At 47.5% G+C, this 21,159-nt stretch overlaps 1 protein-coding gene across 1 annotated transcript in view; it reads right to left on the reverse strand.

Annotated features, from left to right (window-relative positions):
• Positions 1 to 21,159, reverse strand: part of NRBP1 (nuclear receptor binding protein 1) — a gene marked incomplete at its 5' end in the record, with an annotated part of 58,096 nt that overhangs the window by 28,160 nt on the left and 8,777 nt on the right. The window contains 5 exon segments of the mRNA XM_034780795.1: positions 11,410 to 11,504; positions 12,902 to 12,942; positions 13,471 to 13,560; positions 13,654 to 13,755; positions 14,263 to 14,385. Of these exon segments, the coding sequence (XP_034636686.1) occupies positions 11,410 to 11,504; positions 12,902 to 12,942; positions 13,471 to 13,560; positions 13,654 to 13,755; positions 14,263 to 14,385 (451 nt within the window).

Here is a 21,159-nt window from a genome sequence, read left to right on the forward strand (position 1 = left end):
AGTTTCATTCATAACTAACATGGCAACAAGTGGATCAACTGCAGCAGCTCACGCCCCGGCACAAGATTATATCAATCAGAAGAAAAGCACTGCACTTGAACGGTCATGGACTGACCCATTCCAAGGGCACTCCCCCACCGAAGGGGTCCCCAAGACCAAAATGCCCAAACATGCCCAGTACGCTGGATTACTTCACGCTTTAGGTGCTGTGCAGCATTGCCCAAGAGATCACATCTCTCGCTTCGGCTTCAGCCGGGTTAAGCTGCACCTTCAATTCAGATACACCACTGCCTTACCCACTCGCAGGGCTATCCTGCCTCATCAGGTTAGTACTCAATGTTCACAATTGCCAGAAGGCACTATGGTTTCAAACCCCCATTACTTTTTTGGTATGTTATAATTATCACTTCACAGGAAAGCTCACAAAATAGTGACCTTGAGTGAGAGAGAACATGGCCTTAAATATCAGAGGGGTAGCCGTGTTAGTCTGAATCTGTAAAAAGCAACAGAGGGTCCTGTGGCACCTTTGAGACTAACAGAAGTACTGGGAGCATAAGCTTTCATGGGTAAGAACCTCACTTCTTCAGATGCAAGTGGCCTTAAATGCTGAACAAGGAGACGTGCACCTCTTTGGAACAACAGTTAGAATTCAGCCATTCAGTTCAGTCCAGGTACTTCAGCGGGCAAATCAAGCAAAATTTTTCAACCAAGGCAAAACTTCAGATCCAAGCTCCATCAGTAAACAGGGAGGATAATAAACTGAAACAGTTAAAAATTCAGTGTTTTTAAATCTACAGGACTAGATGACCTGCACCCAAAAAGAGTTTTAAAGTAATTGGCTGAGGAGCTCTCTGAACCATTAATATTGATGTTTTACAAATGTTAGAACACCAGGGACATTCCAAAGGACTGGAAAAATGCTGCCAGTATTTAAAAAGGGTAAACCTTTATGAGCCAGGTAACTACAGACCAGTTAGCCTGACATCTGTCCTGGGCAAAACCACAGAAAGACTGATATGGACACAATCCATAAAGAATTCAAGCACGTCATCACAGCAACAGACTACTCTTCAAACTAGGAAAAAAAGGCAGAACAAGATCCAACAGCTCGAAGCTGAAGCTAAAGAAATCCAGACTAGAAATATGGGTCACTTAAAAAAAAAATTTCAAAAAAATACAAAAAACAGCGAGCGTAATTAACCACTGGAAAAAACTTACCTACGGACATAGCGGATTTTCCCTCACTTGGAATCTTTAAATCAAGGCTGGAGATCCTTTTAAAGATTTGTTACAACTCAAACAGAAGTCACAGCTTGACGCAGGAACTACTGGGTACGGTATTCTGGCTGGTGTGATGCAGGTGGTCAGACTGGATGTTCATAATGATCCCTTCTGACCTCTATCGATGCTCTCTCTCGAACTGGGCAACTCACTGCACCACTAACATCCCAGAGAGCATGGCATGAAGCTAATGTTGAGTAATGAACATTCTGAAGGGTCAGATGAAACCGCTAGCACGACATAACTGAGCGCTCCTTTTCACACAGACCTTGCTGACAACCTCCTTTGGACGTGGCACTATACCAGTTCAAACAGACCAGTAATCTCATTATAGCCCAGTTACTCCTACCTCCGTGCTTATCTGGGCCTCATCAGTGTAATGCTGATGCCATGCCAGTATTTAAAGATATACATAATGGTCTTTCTTCCTAGCCTGTTGGAGAACTTGCTTGCCATGCTCATCTGGGAGACCTGAGCTGACAGCATAGTTTTCAACTCCCCATAGCTGTTGTGGTGCATAATTCTCGGAGAAGGGACTTTGATTATGGAAGATCAGGCTGACTATACTTGCCACCTTGCCAGCATGCTGCCAGATGGGCCTGTTTACGATGGCACTTCCCTAAACCAGGAGCTTTCAACCTTTTATCATTTGTGGACCCTAAACATTCTTAATGGAGGCGTGGACCCCTTTGGAAATCTTAGACACAGTCTGCAGACCGCAGGGGTCCGCGGACCACAGGCTGAAAACCACTGCCCTAAACACTTGGCTGTAAGACACACCCAACACAGAATGACCCAGCCACCAGCCTCTACCACTGTAAGGAATGTCTGAAAAAGAGAATTGCTACCTTCTGGAGGTGACGGTGTATCAGTGATTCTGAAGTACTCTAACACCACACAACATTAAACATTGATTCATACAGTAGCCCATTCTCCATCACCATCCAGAAACCAAAGGACAAGTCACCAGCCAAATCTGGGTGGTGGAGTCAGAGCTCCAGACAGACTTATTTAATGAAGTACACAGCTGGAAAGACCCAGCCTCATCACCTGTTGACAAACACGTCCCTCACATGACCGTCAATCAGGGCCGCGCCGCCCGCCCCCCGGCGGGGAGCATGGCAGAGGAGGGCTCCAGTATGAAACTGCAGAAAAATCGGAGTCTCTGGGTTAAGTTTAGAAGTGTGAGCAACAAGGGTGATGTCGTGGTCGGAGTCTGCTATAGACCACCAGACCAGGGGGATGAGGTGGACGAGGCTTTCTTCCAGTTACGAGATCACAAGCCCTGGTTCTCATGGGAGACTTTAATCACCCTGATATCTGCTGGGAGAGCAATACAGCAGTGCACAGACAATCCAGGAAGTTTTTGGAAAGTGTAGGGGACAATTTCCTGGTGCAAGTGCTGGAGGAACCAACTAGGGGCAGAGCTCTTCTTGACCTGCTGCTCGCAAACAGGGAAGAATTAGTAGTGGAAGCCAAAGCGGATGGGAACCTGGGAGGCAGTGACCATGAGATAGTTGAGTTCAGGATGCTGACACAAGGAAGAAATGAGAGCAGCAAAATATTTACCCTAGACTTTAGAAAAGCAGACTTTGACTCCCTCAAGGAACTGATGGGCAGGATCCCCTGGGAGAATAACATGAAGGAGAAAGGAATCCAGGAGAGCTGGCTGTATTTTAAAGAATCCTTATTGAGGTTGCAGGAAAAAAATATCCTGATGTGTAGAAAGAATAGTAAATATGGCAGGCGACCAGCTTGGCTTAACAGTGAAATCCTTACTGATTTTATACACAAAAAATAAGCTTACAAGAAGTGGAAGATTGGACAAATGACCAGGGAGGAGTATAAAAATATGGCTTAGGCATGCAGGAGTGAAATCAGGAAGGCCAAATCATACTTGGAGTTGCAGCTAGCAAGGGATATAAAGAGTAACAAGAAGTGTTTCTTCAGGTATGTTAGCAACAAGAAGGTGGTCAAGGAAAGTGTGGGCCCCTTACTGAATGGGGGAGGCAACCTAGTGACAGAGGATGTGGAAAAAGCTAACGTACTCAATGCTTTTTTTTGCCTCTGTCTTCACAAACAAGGTCAGCTCCCAGACTACTGCACTGGGCAGCACAGTATGGGGAGGAGGTGACAGGCCGTCTGTGGAGAAAGAAGTGGTTTGGGACTATTTAAAAAAACTGGATGAGCACAAGTCCATGGGGCCGGATGCGCTGCATCCGAGGGTGCTAAAGGAGTTGGCGGATGTGATTGCAGAACCACTGGCCATTATTTTTGAAAACTCATGGCGATCGGGGGAGGTCCTGGATGACTGGGAAAAGGCTAATGTAGTGCCCATCTTTAAAAAAGGGAAGAAGGAGGATCCGGGGAACTACAGGCCAGTCAGCCTCACCTCAGTCCCTAGAAAAATCATGGAGCAGGTCCTCAAGGAATCAATTCTGAAGCACTTGGAGGAGAGGACAGTGATCAGGAACAGTCAGCAGGGATTCGCCAAGGGCAAGTCATGCCTGACTAACCTAATTGCCTTCTATGATGAGATAACTGTCTCTGTGCATGAGGGGAAAGCAGTGGATGTGTTATTCCTTGACTTTAGCAAAGCTTTTGATACGGTCTCCCATAGGGATTCTTGCCAGCAAGTTAAAGAAGTATGGGCTGGATGAATGGACTGTAAGGTGGATAGAAAGCTGGCTAGATCATCGGGCTCAAAGGGTAGTGATCAATGGTTCCATGTCTAGTTGGCAGCCGGTATCAAGCAGAGTGCCCCAAGGGTCGGTCCTGAGGCCGGTTTTGTTCAATATCTTCATTAACGATCTGGAGGATGGTGTGGACTGCACTCTCAGCAAGTTTGCAGATGACACTAAACTGGGAGGAGTGGTAGATACGCTGGAGGGTAGGGATAGGATACAGAGGGACCTAGACAAATTGGAGGATTGGGCCAAAAGAAACCTGATGAGGTTCAACAAGGACAAGTGCAGAGTCCTGCACTTCGGACGGAAGAATCCCATGCACTGCTACAGACTAGGGATCGAATGGCTGGGAAGCAGTTCTGCAGAAAAGGACCTAGGGGTTACAGTGGACGAGAAGCTGGATATAAGTCAACAGTGTGCCCTTGTTGCCAAGAAGGTTAATGGCATTTTGGGCTGTATAAGTAGGGGCATTGCCAGCAGATTGAGGGACGTGATCATTCCCCTCTATTCGACATTGGTGAGGCCTCATCTGGAGTACTGTGTCCAGTTTTGGACCCCACACTACAAGGATGTGGAAAAATTGGAAAGAGTCCAGCGGAGGGCAACAAAAATGATCAGGGGGCTGGAGCACATGATTTATGAGGAGAGGCTGAGGGAACTGGGATTGTTTAGTCTGTCCTAGCTCTTGCAACACTAAACACTTGCACTGTGCAGTGACAAATGCTACTTACATGCCGCCTGTTAGAGATATGAAAATGACATACTCTGAACACCAGGTGACAAATTCAAAGAGTGGAAAAAATGACCAAATCCAACTGGATGCATGAAGAACAGCTACACACTGGCTAACATTTTCAAGTGCACCCAAGTGACTGAGGAGCCTAATTCCCAGCTCTCACGAGCCAAAAGTGTGCAGGGATAATGCAGTAAAACTCATTCCAGTCTTTTGGTCTAGCTCTCAAGAGACTGGCTGAGAACGCCTGGGGTTCGAAGGAGGTCTCAGGGCTGTGGCAGCAAAACTGAGGTCCCATGAGGTTTTCCCCCCTTCGCAGGTGTCTCCAAGACCACTGAGTAGCTGACAAGACAGCATTTCCCAGGGGGCACTGCCTTACGTTATCAGTTGAGATCTTGGTTTTGTTTATAGGCAGGATGGTGTAATAATTATGAAGCGTTAGCAGTAACACCTCCTGAGGGCTCCAAGCCCTGCAGCCATTAGGTGGGCGATCAGTGCCCAGTGTAGAAGGATTTTCTGGGTGATGGTGGTGATGCTGCTCACAACAACAGGCTGCATTTTGTCCCCATTGTAGTGCCGTAACGTGCTTACTGAGACTGCGCTTCCTGTGTGCCCCACCTTGCCCCCCCCACTTGAGCAGCCTGCTGCGGAGAGGGATTTGTCCAGTCACTTGACCCTTCAGAGCCAGACTCTCAGTACAATATGGTGCCACCTAATTCCTAGCTCCCTCGCAGGTCAGCCTCTGGAAAGAGGAGGAGATCTGCTATACTGCTAGGACCACATGATGCCCAATAACTTCACCATTAACCCAATGGGACTCAGGATCAGCCACCTTGGGAGAGGCTTTGATCCACCCCTACTGTAAAACATCTGCAGACATGGGACCCACAGAGTTTATTCTGACAGGCCCTTAAGTGGTGGTGACTAGGGTTAGGGGAAAGCAGAGCATTGCCCCATACTCATTCCCGTTTGACAGAAGGTGGAACAGGATCACTAAGGGTGAACTCCTCGTTTGTTTCCCTCATGTCAAACCCAACGTGGTTATAAACTAAGCAAAGCAAGGGGGCAATCCAACAGCCCCTCCCATTGCTCCACCCAAAAGCTTCAGCAAACTCCCTGCCCACAAACACGCAGGTGAGCTCACTGAACGCCAAAAGCCTGGCTAGGGATAGATGGGCCTCATTTCACAGCCAGGGCTCACTTGGGTGGAAGATCTGTCTAGCCACCAGGTGCAGAACACATTTCATTGAGACATTCAGATTGAAAACAAAATGTCTATGGGATTAACGAAGCTACAGGCAAGCGGCAGGGTGTCCGAGCAAGAAGCAGAGTCTGGTCTAAGTCTGGCCCTCAGCCAAGCCCTGCAGAGCAGCAGCAGCAGGTAAGAGCCGGATGTACATGGAGAGCTTGGCTTTGAGCAGTCAGAACAATGCATTTATCTCGCTTGACATGCAGGAGCTGGCATGCAATGGGGGCCACAGACTAGTGCAGTCTAAGAACAAGGAGAAGGGACAGAACTAACATTTAGAAGACTTCACACAAGGCAGTGTCCCTCTCTGTAAGGCTTTGGCTGGGAGCACAAGGAATAGACTATCTCCCAGCACAGAACAGGGCTATTGATGATAGGGGGGCCTATGCTGGACCGTTTTATACACCAGCCTTATAGCAAGGGAACACCGTATATATAAGTTATAATATATTATATATCTATCTATATATATAATGAACATTATATATATAGTGACAGCCACATCACAGGAGCGGAGAAGTTTGCTCACCATTAGCAAAAATCCTATGAAAGACTGTTGGTAACAGAGCAGCCCGTAAGCGGGAAGTAAAACAAGATAGAAGTCGATGAGTTGATGAAACAGCAAGCACTTCACATCAATACAGACAGCTGGGTAGAACCACAGCAAAACAGGGACAAAAGGAAGAGGCTGGCTGCCCTCTCAATAGCCCTTACACCTGCTGACGCTAAGCCAGGAGCACGATGCCTCTACGCACCAAGAACTGCAGAGGGGCAAAGGAGAGGTGGGCTCTGGGGGCCTCTCACACTGACCAAGGCATTATGTTCGGGGCTCTCGGCTTTTGAGGAGGCTGGAATTCCAACCATGTCACTCAGCCACCATTGTCCAGTCCCTGTGCCCACACTCAGTGGGCAGATATGGGCAGCATGTTGCTGGGAGCAGAGCTAACACCTACATGGATTTTAGCAGTCGCACCCATACCACAGGCCTTGCACTCAATTTGTTTTGCTGTCCGGATGAACACAAACTTCAGGTCAAGTCCCATGTTCCCCGAGCACCCACAGCAGGGATTTAGTGGCGGCTGGGGTATACAGAGACACACTGGCTGCATCCAACCAAGAGCCCAGCAAGCCCGTTTAGAGGACAAAAAGGTACTTGTTGCAAGTGGTGAATGGCCCAAGTCAGGCTCTACAAATATATTTGGGATGCTCCCACGAAGCTACCCCTACAGCCCTTGGGTTCAACATGTTCCAAAGCCACCCACACCCAGCCACTGTAGAAATGACTATTTAATTTTTTGGGGGAGCACCATACGCCACGCAGTCAAATTTCACTGAGGGCAGCCCCAGAATTCATCAGCAGGCCCAGACTTCAGTTTAAGAGTTTCCAATTCTGCTATGCATTTAAAAGCTGCGCTGTGCAAGGTATTGCTCACCCAGAGCAAACACTTCCCAATGATGCACCTACAGAGCTACCACAGGCTGGCTCTCACATTCACAGCCCCCTGAGCTCAGGCCTCTGCTAACACCCACAAAGTGACTCCCAAAAAGTCTGTGAACCTGGAGAGAAAAGCCCCCAGCCACACTCCACACTGGAGCTCCCAGTTCACATCACATTCTTCTCCCCCCTTCCGCCCTAAAGGGCCCTGCCTGACAGCGCCTTAGGTCCAACCTAGCAAATCCCCAGAATCTCCCTCCTCCTAGACAGCACCACCCCCACCTCTGCCATCCTGGCTCCTTTCTCCCCCAACCCACCCAAAGGCTCTCCAGGCCACCAACCCCTTCAGAAGCAAGCTGCATTTTGAAAAGAAAGCCCCCTGTATTATCGGAGAGATTATAATCACTGCAGCCAATGCCAGAGGAAAGGCAACCGCCATCCTAACCACAGTGCCCTCCTGACAGTAAGATGGGGTCTCTGGGAACATCACCTGGTGAAATGCACAGGGAAGCAGGCAGCTTTTATTTCTAGGTGATTTCAACTGAACACAAGAAGTTCACAGAGTAGCTCAAAACATTCTCTTCCCCCCTCTTCCCTCCAGCATTCTGACTGGGAGAAAGAGGTGCAGGTATCTCCCTGCTCTGGCCGCAGCCTTCCCAGTCCCCTTAATGACTCCCCTCTCTGCCTACCCTAAATCCACTGTTTATGTGAGCGAAGGACCACATGGGCTCAGGAACAGATGGACTGCTGCCCCAGCACTACACCTATCACTATCCCACACCAACCCATCTCGGTCTCAGTTCACCCCCTACATCCACAGCTCTATTTTCTGCTTTGCCACTTATCACTCCCCCCACCCTCCAACAACCAGTTTCTGAGACACTGATACTGGGCTTCTTGCAAGTCCCAGCTCCCCGTCAGGATGCCTGGGAAGAATGGGTGAAGAAAAGGGATTGTATTGCTCCAGGACTGCATGTCGAGCTGGACCAGTCCTGCCACTGCACATGCTACCTCACAACTCCAAATACTGCACAGGGAGCACTGTGGAACCAGGCTGCCCGGCAGGCAGTAAGCTGCCTTGGCTCCTGCCGCTGCACTAGAGGCTCCAGCACCCAATCGATAGCGTTACATTATTTAAAGGAGTCAGCTGCCCCAGAAGCACCCTCCACCTTTAACACTTCCATCCCAGCTGGGGTTGTGCGTTCTTCCTTTAAACAGGGCAACGTGGCGGCTTCCCCCATCCTCCTGCTCCACTACTCTCCAGTGCCAGCTTCACCCGCTGCTTCAGCCCAAAGAACGGAACCTGCTCTCACTTTCATGCCCTGCTGTTCTAACACAGCAGTGCAGTGAGGGACAGCACGGGGCATGTGAGTTCTGCTTTTCTGTGCATTGCCAGTCACTGCTCCCCCTCACACGGTCAGAACTGAACTGCTTACTGACTCCTTTCACTTACACAGGACAGTAAGGGCTCTCAAAGTTTGGCTAGTCCCTGAAAAATGACTAAATGGCAACATAGGTTCCATGTTTATTGCCTGAAGGATCCTAGAGTACCATAAACTGCCCCTAGGATCTGAGTGTCACACTGGTTTGGCTGGCTCCCATAGTCAGAGGGAAGAGAGATCACGCAGTTGGAATGCACTTAACTATTCTCTCCCATAGCTGTGTGGGTGCTGTAGGAGTGGGAATGTGGTCACTGAGTTCTGACTCTAGGGCACGCTGGATGAGAGCTACTATACAGAGGGGAGCTTTTATGACCATAGCCCCATTTTAGTGTTCATCTCCTTTACTTAAAAGAAATGCTTCAATCGGAGAGATTCCGATCATTCTTCTTCTGTATGGAAAGAAAAAGGAAAAAAGGTCCCAGCCAGGACAAGCTATAGTTGTGAGTGGCTGCCTACTAGTAACTAATTCTGAGTGTTGCCTCTGCATATTCACGCTTATGGGATATACCCCCCCCAGTGCTGGGGGAAGATCTTTTAGAAAGCGCAACCTGTTAGACCACTTGTGCACCTTCGCGCTACACTGTCCTTAGAAAGGCTGCAGGGTTCCAACTGCTTCACTTCCTTCAATACACACTTGAGAAACAAAACCCAGGCAAAGGCAGGCAGGCAGCAGGACTATGCAGAGGCGACACTCAAAGACCTATGGCAACCTTCTTCAAGGCAGCCTCTGCATAGTCTACTTCGTGGGAGTCCAGCAAGCAGTACACCCCCAGGAAGGTGTAGGAGGAGTGTTAAAGACTGAAGAACTGTCCTTCCAAATCAAGCCTCAGATCTAAATGCCAAGTCAAGAGTAGCGTCCTTCTCTGAATGAAGTGCTGACTCAGTCAGAAAACCTGCAGCTGCATGCGATTCTTACCAAGAAGGAAGGGTAGGAGGCGTAGTTCACAGATCCAGTCAAGTCTCCTTTAAGGTGTCTAATCCTTCCTGTAGTATCACTGGGCTGAACTTGGGGAATGACGGTGGGCAAGTGGTTTGCCAACAGGGGGGAAATCAGACATGCAACTCCTGGGAAGTGCTCCCAAATGTAGATCTTATCAGAAAAAGAATGGAGTCAGCACCAGGGCCCTGAGAGCTCCCCACTCTGACTAAAGGAGAATCGGGCTCAATGCACAGCCTAATCCACTGGTGTGGAGGGGATGTCCCTCTGCAGTGATCCCCAAGGAATACAATGTCTGTACAGGATTTCCAACATTTTCATCCTATGCAAGTTCAAAGCCTCTGACACCTGCTGTATGGAGTCTAACCCCCGTGGAGAAGCAGAGCTTGGTAGTCTGATTTGGAAGGAATACAGACACCATGTGTAGTATACATTTGAGATGAGGACCCCAGTGTCCCTTTGGAGCACAGTGAAGGAGGATCAGCCACAAAAACTGCAGGCATGATCATGTTTGCATGGTCTCTTTAGGCGACAGGTGAAACAAGCAGGTTCAAAGGACAAGTCCCCAAACACTGGCAGCATCAAACTGGTACAGGTCACAAGTCAGCCTGAATACATTCGGTAGGGCCTAAGCCTTTGGATGGATTTGCTAGTGATGATGGAATGACCAGACAGCAGCATTGTCAGCTGGAGGGTGGTATGCCAAGATGGCAGACAGTGCACCGTGGCTGCAGACAAAGTCTTAGAGGCCGTAAGAATAGCAACACAGTTGAGATGAAGGCAGAGAGCAGGCACATTGTTCTTCACTGCCCTAGGAAAAGCCTGTTCAACTTCTGAGATTCACATTTCAGCAGGGATGGCTTTCTGGACTGGAAGCCGATTTTCTGCACCTTTGCGCTTGGAGGCATAGCCTGAGTCAGACAACGTCCTGTGGCCCAAACCAGAAGGAGTGACTCTAGGTTGGCATGCATGGCGAGGTAAGAGGTCTGAACAATGGTAGACAAGGCACAGGTGCACCAATACTGTTAGGCACAGGCCAAGGCCATCACTACGAGATGAACTGTGTCCCCATTTGCAGCAGCTAGCCATGCGAAAGGAACCAAGGGGGTAGGGGCCACGGAATCCTTCCATAACTTTGGCTCTGAACAGTTGGTGCCCCCAAGAGGGCGCTCATGTGGCCTCACTGGACAATTTTCCAGGCAGTTCTTGAAAATCAACAGCACTGGAGGAGTGACTAAGTGTGAATAGGCAGAGGCACTGTAGTCCATGGGGAAGGCCTGATTGTGAGGAGAGTTTTAAACAACTGAGGACTCTGCCCAGAGCCAAGACTCTGGGACTTTCCAGTGGCATTTTTAGTTTCAATCCCTCGCCTCAGGGACACGAACCAAACCCAGACCTAACTGACTGGAAGGGAAAGCAATTTGGGCCACCGAGCCCCTCTGTGCCCCAGGAACAGAAGAGGCAGGACAGACCCTCCTGCCCAGCCCTCTCCCCAGTCTGGGGAGGGGCAGTGCTAGTACTTAGATATCCCATTCCACGAGATATCCCTTCCAATGGCTTCTTGGTAGCTCAGGAACCAGGTGCCCACTAATGACTGACCATGTTAACTGCTTTGTTGTTGAGGGTCACCTCTGGAGAGTCTTACCTGACCCAATCTTGATCAGTCCATTGTGCTGAATAAAGATGGTGTCACAGGTCAGGTTGCCGTGGATGATCGGGGGATCACAGGAGTGGAGGTAGCTGGAAATTCAGAACAGAACACTAGTGAAAAGAGTGCAGTGGGAAGGGGAACACCACAGCTCCTCCCTGCCCTGCTGGAAAGGCGACATTAGAGAACAATATGCCAAGAGTATTTACAATACCAGGGTGATACAATTCAGGAACTGGGCGTGCACAGTCTTTGGGTTAGAAGACAAAGAATAAGACACAAAATAAAATTGGCTCCTGCTAAGGGACCCCAGGAAAGAAGGAAAGGAAACCATCTCTGACCAGCTCTTGGAGCCCAAAAGCCCAGGATACCACAAATGGGGGAGGGGGTGGGAAGGGAAGGGAGAGAGAAATTACTTGTCCTGACTTCTCATGGTTAGAATATGGGCCACAAGGGTTTCAAAGATGTTCAGACATTATACTGAGGCAAGCCAAAGTCTGAAAGCAGAGTCCACCCCCAAAAGGAACACCCATTCTGACCTTATTTACTGGGAACCAAGGTGGTGCCCAGTATTGTACAGACATTAGACAGAGAGCATGCAGTCTAGCACATGCACATTCCCAGGTCAGATAGGCCCTTCTTGATCTGGGTCTCAGGTACAGTAGAGACACACCTTGGCCTACTAGATATTTATACCTTGCACATCAGCAGTTTTCATGCAGCCAAGGTAAGCTAAATCCCCAGGCAGGGACAGAGCAACCCCCAACCATGAGCAAGGGGCCTTGCATCTGAAGAAGTGAGGTTCTTACCCACGAAAGCTTATGCTCCCTATACTTCTGTTAGTCTCAAAGGTGCCACAGGACCCTCTGTTGCTTTTTACAGATTCAGACTAACACGGCTACCCCTCTGATACTTAAATCCCCAGAGCTGACTGTCTTTGGGTGCATGTGTTTAGACCAGGGGTTCTTAGCAGATAGCCCTCGGTTCCGGAACTTATTCCCCAGTCCTTGGCCTAGGCTCTTTAAAGAGCCAGAAGTAGAGATTATATCTATCCTGCATCTTTTGTTAGCCAAATTAGCAGCCTGAGGGACTCACTGGATCCCCAACTATTTCTGGTTATCTGTGCTTGGAAAAATGGTAGTGATGGGATGATTCAGGCCTTCCTCTTTGCAAGGGTGAATATTTCACTCTAGTTTTGTAACTTGTTAGCGAGATAGTGAATGAGTTTACAACTTAAAAAGTAATCTGGGGCTCACAGGACCAGTCTGAAGCTGCCTCTGGTCTGTGGGAGGGCAGGATTACCAGCAGAAGAGGGAGGGGGAAGGAGGTCATCATATTTGAAACCAAGTCTAGTGGTAAGAGTAGTTTTGTCTAGACTGCCTAATTAGTAGGCTGCACTCTTCCATCCCACAGCTAATCAGGAAGACTGGCTCAGGCTGCCGAACTCCAGAATTCATTCATACAGAGGGCATCTCCCTACTTCACCTACCTGAGAGCAGAGAGGATCTGGGTGCACCAGCGCTTCCAGGCCTACAAATACAAGGCGAAGTACAAGTCACAATCAGCAAGTAGGACTAACTGCTGCCATTTCAGCTCATCTGGAGGAACGCACCTCTCCTGCTGCAGCCTGGCCTCTAAGCTCCATCCCATCCCAGCTGTACTGGTGAATGGCAACCGTGGGATCCCCACTCCCATGCTCAACACAGCCACTTCACTCATGCGGTGATCAAGAAATCCCCCACCTTCTTTCTGTACTCTAGGATGACTGCAGAGCCCCTCTTCCACTCAGGTACACACAAGAGAGGTGTGCACAATCTGTGCACTTCTCAAAACTAGCTCATTCCCTCTGCAGAGTTGCATCAACCTGCCTGATGCTTTCCTGGAGACACACCCCTAGTTATGCTGGCTGACTTTGCCACGGATGACAGCTAAATGGAGCTTCTACCACAGGCAGGGACAGAGCAACCCCCAACCATGAGCAAGGGGCCTGTGAAAAGAGCTCTCCAGACGAGAGAGTGCCCAGTCAAAGCAGGGCACACATGCAGGAGGAGAGATTACCTTTTCATTCATTGTCTTATGGTTCTTCTTTGTCTTCTTCAGGAACTGTTTCAAGCTGCCTGAGGACATGTACTCTGTGATGAAAATCACCTGCAGGGACAAGATGAGACATTACTTGCTGCTTCCCCTCTAGCTCGCAGTATCCCCAGTGAGTGGATAAGAGGACCTTCTTACACCACTTACCCTGGCCTTGTTCTCCTTTACATCAGCCCAGTACTTGTGGAATTTCACAATATTCAAGTGTTCCAGCTGGATCAGGTTGTCAAAGACAGCTTTAACCTTCTCCTATGACAACCAGAAAAGCAGAACCACATTACCGTCCTAAGCCAAGAAAAGTTCCCATCCATTCCCCAACCTTCTCTTCTCCTATGTCTGAATCCCCAGACATTCCAATGCCATGGCATGGTTCCAGCTGGTGTGCCCAACACTAGCAGCATCTGACCCCAGTGCTTGATACAAACGGCACACCTTGCCCCCTAACTATGGCTGGACATTATTTGGCCACTGATATTGACATATTCAAACCATGTTCCACATCCAAGGAGAAGAGCCTGACAGAACCAGCCTGTCATACTTTCTGCACTGGGAGCACAACACAGTTCAGTTCCAAGCATGCCCAGAGGCCTGCACCTTCAGTTGGAGACTCAGAGCAATTCAACACTCCTGTCAGATAGCCTAGAGTTGCAAACCCAGCCTATGTAACTATGCTCAGCCACCATGGTCTACGATCCCCACCTAGCCACAGGACACATTCTTGGCACAAGGTGCAGGACAGCCTCCACCCTAACTTACCTCCTGAAGCTTAAAATTCTTGCGCTCAGAAAATTGAACTTCATTCCAAACAACTTCCACACCTTCTTCTGTATCCATCGCCAGGTAGGCACTATCAATCCCGGGGACGTTGCGCTGATTAACCTGGACAGACAGATGGGGACAGATGTGAAGCCAAAGGCAAGGAAACACCACCACCACTCGTCTATAGCTCCTCCTACACTGAGCTTACAGCCTCAACCCCACTTACTCACAGGGTGCAATCTGAGACTTGGTTATTCATGTAAGTTATGGTCTGTGCCCAGCAGAGTCTACACTCTAAGCCATACGTGTAGAGGCAGACGAGGAGTCATGTGAGCGGGAGAGTAGGGAATGCTCTAGGGAAGAGAACTTTTTGCACAGACATTAGCTTGCAATTTGGGTTGCCCGATGGCATTGATTTGTTTGCATCATTTATCATATTTCTAGTTCTATCAGAGTCATGCCCCCAAGCAGATCCAAGGGGTGAAGAGAGGACACCCAGGTGGAAACCAAGCAGATGAAGTGTCAGGAGGGATTTGCAGAGAGTGATGTTGCTTGGAGCACAGAAGGAGGGAAGTCATTTCAGGCACAGGGAAATCAAGACAGTTGTGAGTGGAAGGAGATGCACAGCTGTCTGCACAGTTGTTGCACCAATTTAAGTAGAACAGTTTGAAACGGTTGATAGTACCTTCGCTGGCATCAGTAGGTTTACCAATGAACAGCTATAACCCAGTGTGAGTGTGCCCGCACTAGAGATATGCAAAGAGTGTGCAGACAAGCTCTAAGGAAGCATCGAGATGAGTAGACAAAGCATGAGATGGATGAAGATGTCTTTGTACAGATAAGCTTTTAAGAGCCAAGGAGAGCCTGAGGGTGAGGGCAAGATGCTTGAATGCAAGTTAACAGAGAAACTTGAGGAAGAGCAAGTCACAGCAGCAGGAAATGTTGCAGTCCCTGCCCTTGCCACTGGTAAGGTACATTTTCCCATGACATGCAGCAGCAGACAAGGATCTACTAGGAACATGGCCTGCATGTCCCTGCAGCCACAAGCCAAGCAGGTGGAACTACCCAGTCTGAGAAATCTCTGTTGGTGGAGTTGCTCAGCAAGTAGGTAAGAGCTGCAGGAGGAGGTTGCTCGTCTGCATAGAATCCGAGAGTGAGAGGACTTCACCAACGGGATGCACATGGGAGCATCTGGGACAGAGGATGGTAGCCGACTACACATGACTAGAGTATCACTAGAGGAAGAAGGGAAACAGTCTACTCTGCAGGGAGTAGACTGGCTGCTGGCCACTTGGAGCAGTAGACCATTCTCCACCCCCCCCCAACCCAGCATAATCGAGTACCAGTATGGTGCACTGGCAACATCAGGTGAGGAGCAGAGCCCAATGGCTGAGGAGGAGCCCCCTCCCCACAAGGCTGGGAGCCTCACAGCCTCGGCGCCCAAGAGAAGGCGGCATAGGAAGTTAGTTGTCAGGGACTCCCTTCTGCGGGGGATGGAGGTATCGATCTACTGACCTGATGTCCCATGTGGTGGGCTGCCTGCCTACAGCCCACATCGGAGCCATTACAGAAAGGTGCCGTGGCTCATCTGTCCCCTGATCACCACCCCATGCTGCTCATCCACGTGCACACTTATAGTCCTGCCAAATATGACCCTGAGCAGAGCAGCGGTGACTACAGGCCTCTGGAAGCAAGGGTGGAGAAATCAGCAGGAGAGCTGATCTTGCCGGGGGATCATGGAAAATTACAATAGGGTAATAGGAGCCACATGAGGGAAATCAGAGGGGGACTCTCTTCAACATCTTGGATGTCTATAGACAAATGCAAGGAGTACAGAGAACAAACAAGAACTAGAAGTGTTCAGTAATAATTTAGTTTATGTACTAACTATCATGAGAAACTTGGTGAGGCAAATCTTCTGACTGCACTCTTGGTACAGAGTGGTACAGTCTGTTCAGGAAAGGGAGGCAGAGAAAAAGGGAGGTGGTGGTGGTGTTATACATCAAGAATACATGCTATGAGGGAGTCAAATTCTGGAACAGGCTTCCAAGGGAGATTGTGGAATCCCCAACACTGGAGGTTTTTAGGAACAGGTTGGTCAAACCCGTCAGGGATGGTCTAGGTTTACTTGGTCCTGCCTCAGCACGGGAGGTTGAACTCGATGACCTCCGAGATCTCTTCCAGCCCTACACTTCTACTACTCTTATTTCAACACCCCGATGCTTTGCTCATACCATTTCCCTCCATCGGGGCCTGTCATTTCTAGATCACCTTCTACTACGACTAGTGCTCTACTGACATACCAGTCTTGGCCCAATAGAAGTGCACTGCCCAGGGCTGGCTGAAGTCAGCTGACTTGGGCTCACAGGATTATAAAATTGCAAGGTGGGAGGTCTCAGAGCCCCAGTCTCCAACCCAAGGCTTAACATTGCAGTTTTATAACCCCACAGCCTATGCCCCAAGAGCCCAAGTCAGCTGATCCAGACTCGGACTCATTGGCATGTTTGTTTTTTAAAATCACAGTGTACCACGTACATCCAGAGGCTCCAATCAGGGTCACATCCTGTTGTATTAAGCACTGTTCAAATACACAGGAGATTGTCCCTGCCCCAAAGTGCTTCCAAATTTAGAGACAAGGTGGGGAAGATGAGCACAGACCATTTTATAAATGGCTGCAATTTCTTAATCCTTTTACAATAAGGCACTAACTACTCCCATTTGCCTCTGCCTGGCCATCACACCACACACCACTGACACGATCCTGCGTCTGGGATGGAAAGCAGCTGCTGTTTACCACCAACAACTAACTATACAAACAGAACAGGAAATTAATGACACCATATCAGACTGAAATTGCATGACGTTTTAGCCAGTGAGTCCCCTTATATTTTAATTTGGCCAACACATGAGGCCCTCGTCTCTCTTATTGCACATGGAATCTGGGCTGCCTAGGCTCATTCAGGACTTCGGTGTTACATCTCTCCACCAGAAGCACAATACCCTTGGCACCATGCTGGGACACTGGGGTTAGCGCCGATTCAGCCAGGGACCAGCCACCCTACCAGGCTGATAAAAATCAATTATTTAAAAAACAAAATTGGATTATTTAAATTGATTTTATTATTTAAATTATAGGTTTTTCTTTTTCAAAATAAACCTGTTAAATGAAATCTGAATTTAATACAAAATATATGTTAAGGCCTAAATTTATTATAATCTCTTAAAACATTTAAATAAATAAATAAAAATATGCGGGCTCCATGAGCCTCTATCAAAACCTGAGTTAAAGGCTGATTTTCTAAAGAAAGAAAGAATCAGAGGAAAAACCTCTAACTTTTGAGATCAAGCTTTATAAATACGGCACAATAGGTTATGTGCTGTATTAAGGGCTCGTTTTAATAAAAAAAAATATTTGCTATTGTATTTAAATGCCAGTTACCATCATAATGCAGCGTGATACAAAGCATAAGCAAAAAAGTTAATTATCTAACAAATAAGCAATACGTCAGTCACTGTTTTCCGCATACTAAAAACGCAGAATTAACAAGAACCTGAAAATATTAAGCAACAGAATTGCTTAAATAAATGTATGTAGTTATAGGGTACCCTCCTAGGGAAAAAAATTCTATATCAAATCTAGCATAAAGACTCTGTTTTGTTGTAAATCAACAAGCTTTAATGGTTGTATCAACCATTGAGAATGCACCTCTTTAAAAGTCAATTATTTAAATGCAGGCTTTCCACTTGATTTAAATCAATCCACCCTGATCACTGCAACAAAGCACTGGACATTTGGTCAGTACTGACAAGATTGCCTTCTCAATTACCTAAGATGACGAAACAGACTTCCTGTCACACATTGCGTTCTCCTTGGAGAGGTGACCAGACATCACACCCTGCTTAGTTTGCGAAAGTCCCATGAGGGCAGACTTTCTCCACTACAAATTTGCTCACTCCTTCAGTTCCCTTCATCCAATGCCAAATCACAGCCTGTCCTAGATGTCTCAGCATCAACTAAAATGTAACATAGCTCAACAGAATGCCTGCTCTTTCCTTCCTATCACTACGGACAGAGAGGTTACTGACCAGTACTCGGGGTGCCCTCTGCATATGCACACTTGTGGGATTGGCACCTCTCGGTGTAACATCTTCTAGACAGCACTGTCCTTTGGGGCCACTTTTCCCTGCCTTCCTCTACCTTGTAGATGGTTCTGAAGAGATAAGGGCCCAACCGCATCCCAGTTCCTTCTTTACTTTTGGAATTCTTGACCTGACACTCTGAAGTGGGGGGAAGGTGGGCTGAACTGTGAATGGGCAGAGAGCACGCGTGCGCGCACACACACACACACACACACACACCCCAACCACTGCTGAAATGCTGGGGTCAGGTCTGATGCCCACAATTCAAGGACGAGGTTGTTAAATTGGAGAGGGTTCAGAGTAGAGCCACAAGAATGATTAAAGGATTAGAAAACCTGCTTTATAGTGACTGAGCTCCTTGAGTCTATCTATTCAGCTGAACAAAGAGAAGGCTACCTTGATCTCCGTACCTACATGGGGAATATTTGATAATGAGCTCTTCAGTCTAGCAGAGAAAGGTCTAACAATCTAATGGCTGGAAACTGAAGCTAGACAAACTCAGACTGGAAATAAGGCATACATTTTTAACAGCAAAGGCAATTAACCATTGGAACAATTTGCCAAGGGTCATGGTAGATTTTCTATCACTGACAATGTTTAAATTCAAATTGGATTTTTTTTTTTTTTAAACTGCTCTAGGAATTATTTTGGGGAACTTCTCTGGCCTGTGTTATACAGAAGGTCAGACTAGAGGATATCCAACAGTCCTTTCTGGAATCTTGGAATCTGAAGTCACTGGTAAGCAACCTTTTTCTTCTTCCAGTGGCCTCTGCATATTTCCACTTCTGGGAAGTTAGCAACCTGTACAATTCCTGCACCAGGAAGGTGGGTTAAGAATTTCTAAGTTAACAGGTATCAGAGGGGTAGCCATGTTTGTCACCTTTTATAGATCCAGACTAAGAGTCCGGTGGCACCTTATAGACTAACAGACGTATTGGAGCATAAGCTTCCATGGGTGAATACCCACTTCGTCAGACGCATGCAGACCACCGGACTCTGTCGCTTTTTAAGTGAACAGGAACTACTAAACTGCCAAAATAAGAATCTGCTCTAGATGGCAGGTCAAGAGAATTAGAAGCGAATGTAATTTTGCTCTCCCAGCTCATACCTTAGTAATGGACACATTTTTATTTCAAACACAAGTATAGCTTCAAACAATAGCTTTGCAAATTCTATGAAAATACAGAATCAAGGCCTGCAATGGCAGCTGCCTTTTGATGAGCTGAAAGCCTTTTTCTATATCCAGGTGAATTCACACCCAGGGAGTCATAGCAGGAGTGTAAAAGAGAAACGGGGGAAAGAGATAAGTTAGTGGCCTGTTCAAGATGGGAACAGATGGCTTGAGATGAAGTGGGGATGAGGACATGGACCAAATCACATTTCCCACATGGACTACAGTTTATAGAGGACTGACCATTTGGCCAGTATCTCATTAAGTCTATGGACTGTAGCTGTTGTCAGGTGTCTAGTACAAGTAATATTCTAACAAATAGCAGTCCAGAGGTCCCAAGAGCTTTGTGACATAAGACTACAACCCCAAATCAAGAAAGATACATGTGTAGGAGGGAATATCTCCACCCTTCAGCACAGCTAAATAGATATGCAAAATGACTACCATCAGGTGGGCAACCAAGTGTACTGGTAAGAAGAAGTCTAGTTTCCTTTAGCACCATCAAGGCAAAGATGTTAACTCAAAATAACCTTAGCGGTGCATGGAGCAGCCCTTCCATTAACTAGGGTATTATAAAGCGAATGAGGACTGTTGTCCTCAATGTCACAATCCATGCAGCTTTAAGGAGTATGGCAACCACTCCGGGGACCACACTGCCTTGTCACACAAGGCCTCTCTTCTGAGCAGACTGGGCCCTCTGGATGTCACATCTCTGATGCTTTAGCCCCAGCACAATATTTTATTGAAGTGCCAGGAAGACCATGGACCTTCCTCCTCCAAGTAAGTGTTCTCACCTTGTTTTAAATTTACCTGAGGACTTAACTCGTGACAAGGAGCAATGAAAAGCACTTCACTTGTCAATGGAGGGTTCTCAACTAAGATTCATCCTGTCAGTGGTTGGTGTGTAGTGCTATTCCTCCGTCACAGCACGACAACTGCTACCCACAGAATGACATCAGTATTCTATCACATCTCACAGGGCAAACGCCAGCCCTCTGACCAGTCCAACTAGTCCCAAGTATCCGTGGGCACTTTACATTAAAAAAACAAAACAAAGTTTGCTGCTTAAAGCGAACCCTGCTATCCTGACGTCATGTGGCTCAGACGTTAGGACAGCATTTCTCAAATGTGGCCACGGGGGTTTTTCATGTGTCCACAGCCTCCTAGGCTGTGATGATGGGGGGGTGAGGAGGGGCCAAGGCAGTGTTACCAAATGTACAAATATCACTTTGCACATTCTTCTCTTTTTTTATTGTTTGTTTTTGCTTTTTTGGTTGCTTTTAAAAAAAACAAAAAAAACTTGCTAATTGTTAAGTCTGTTTCTGTGAAAAGCACATTATTTGTCTCTATTCTGTTTAGGTCCAGTAAGGAATATAGACAACTAAATATTTTTATTATTGAGTCTGCAATAAAAACCTACATAAATAAATTACAATGATTTGGACATGTATCTGTGCATATTTGTTTGTTTTTCTTAAAGTTAATTAAGTATTTAAGGAAAAATTGTCAGAGCAGTCACCAGCAAGAGTTGATGGCTACCAAAACATTTCTTGCGAGATCCCCTGCATTAGGGCATTCTCGTC

Source organism: Trachemys scripta, chromosome 9 (assembly GCF_013100865.1).
Source record: "Trachemys scripta elegans isolate TJP31775 chromosome 9, CAS_Tse_1.0, whole genome shotgun sequence".
NCBI classification, from domain to species: Eukaryota; Metazoa; Chordata; order Testudines; family Emydidae; genus Trachemys; species Trachemys scripta.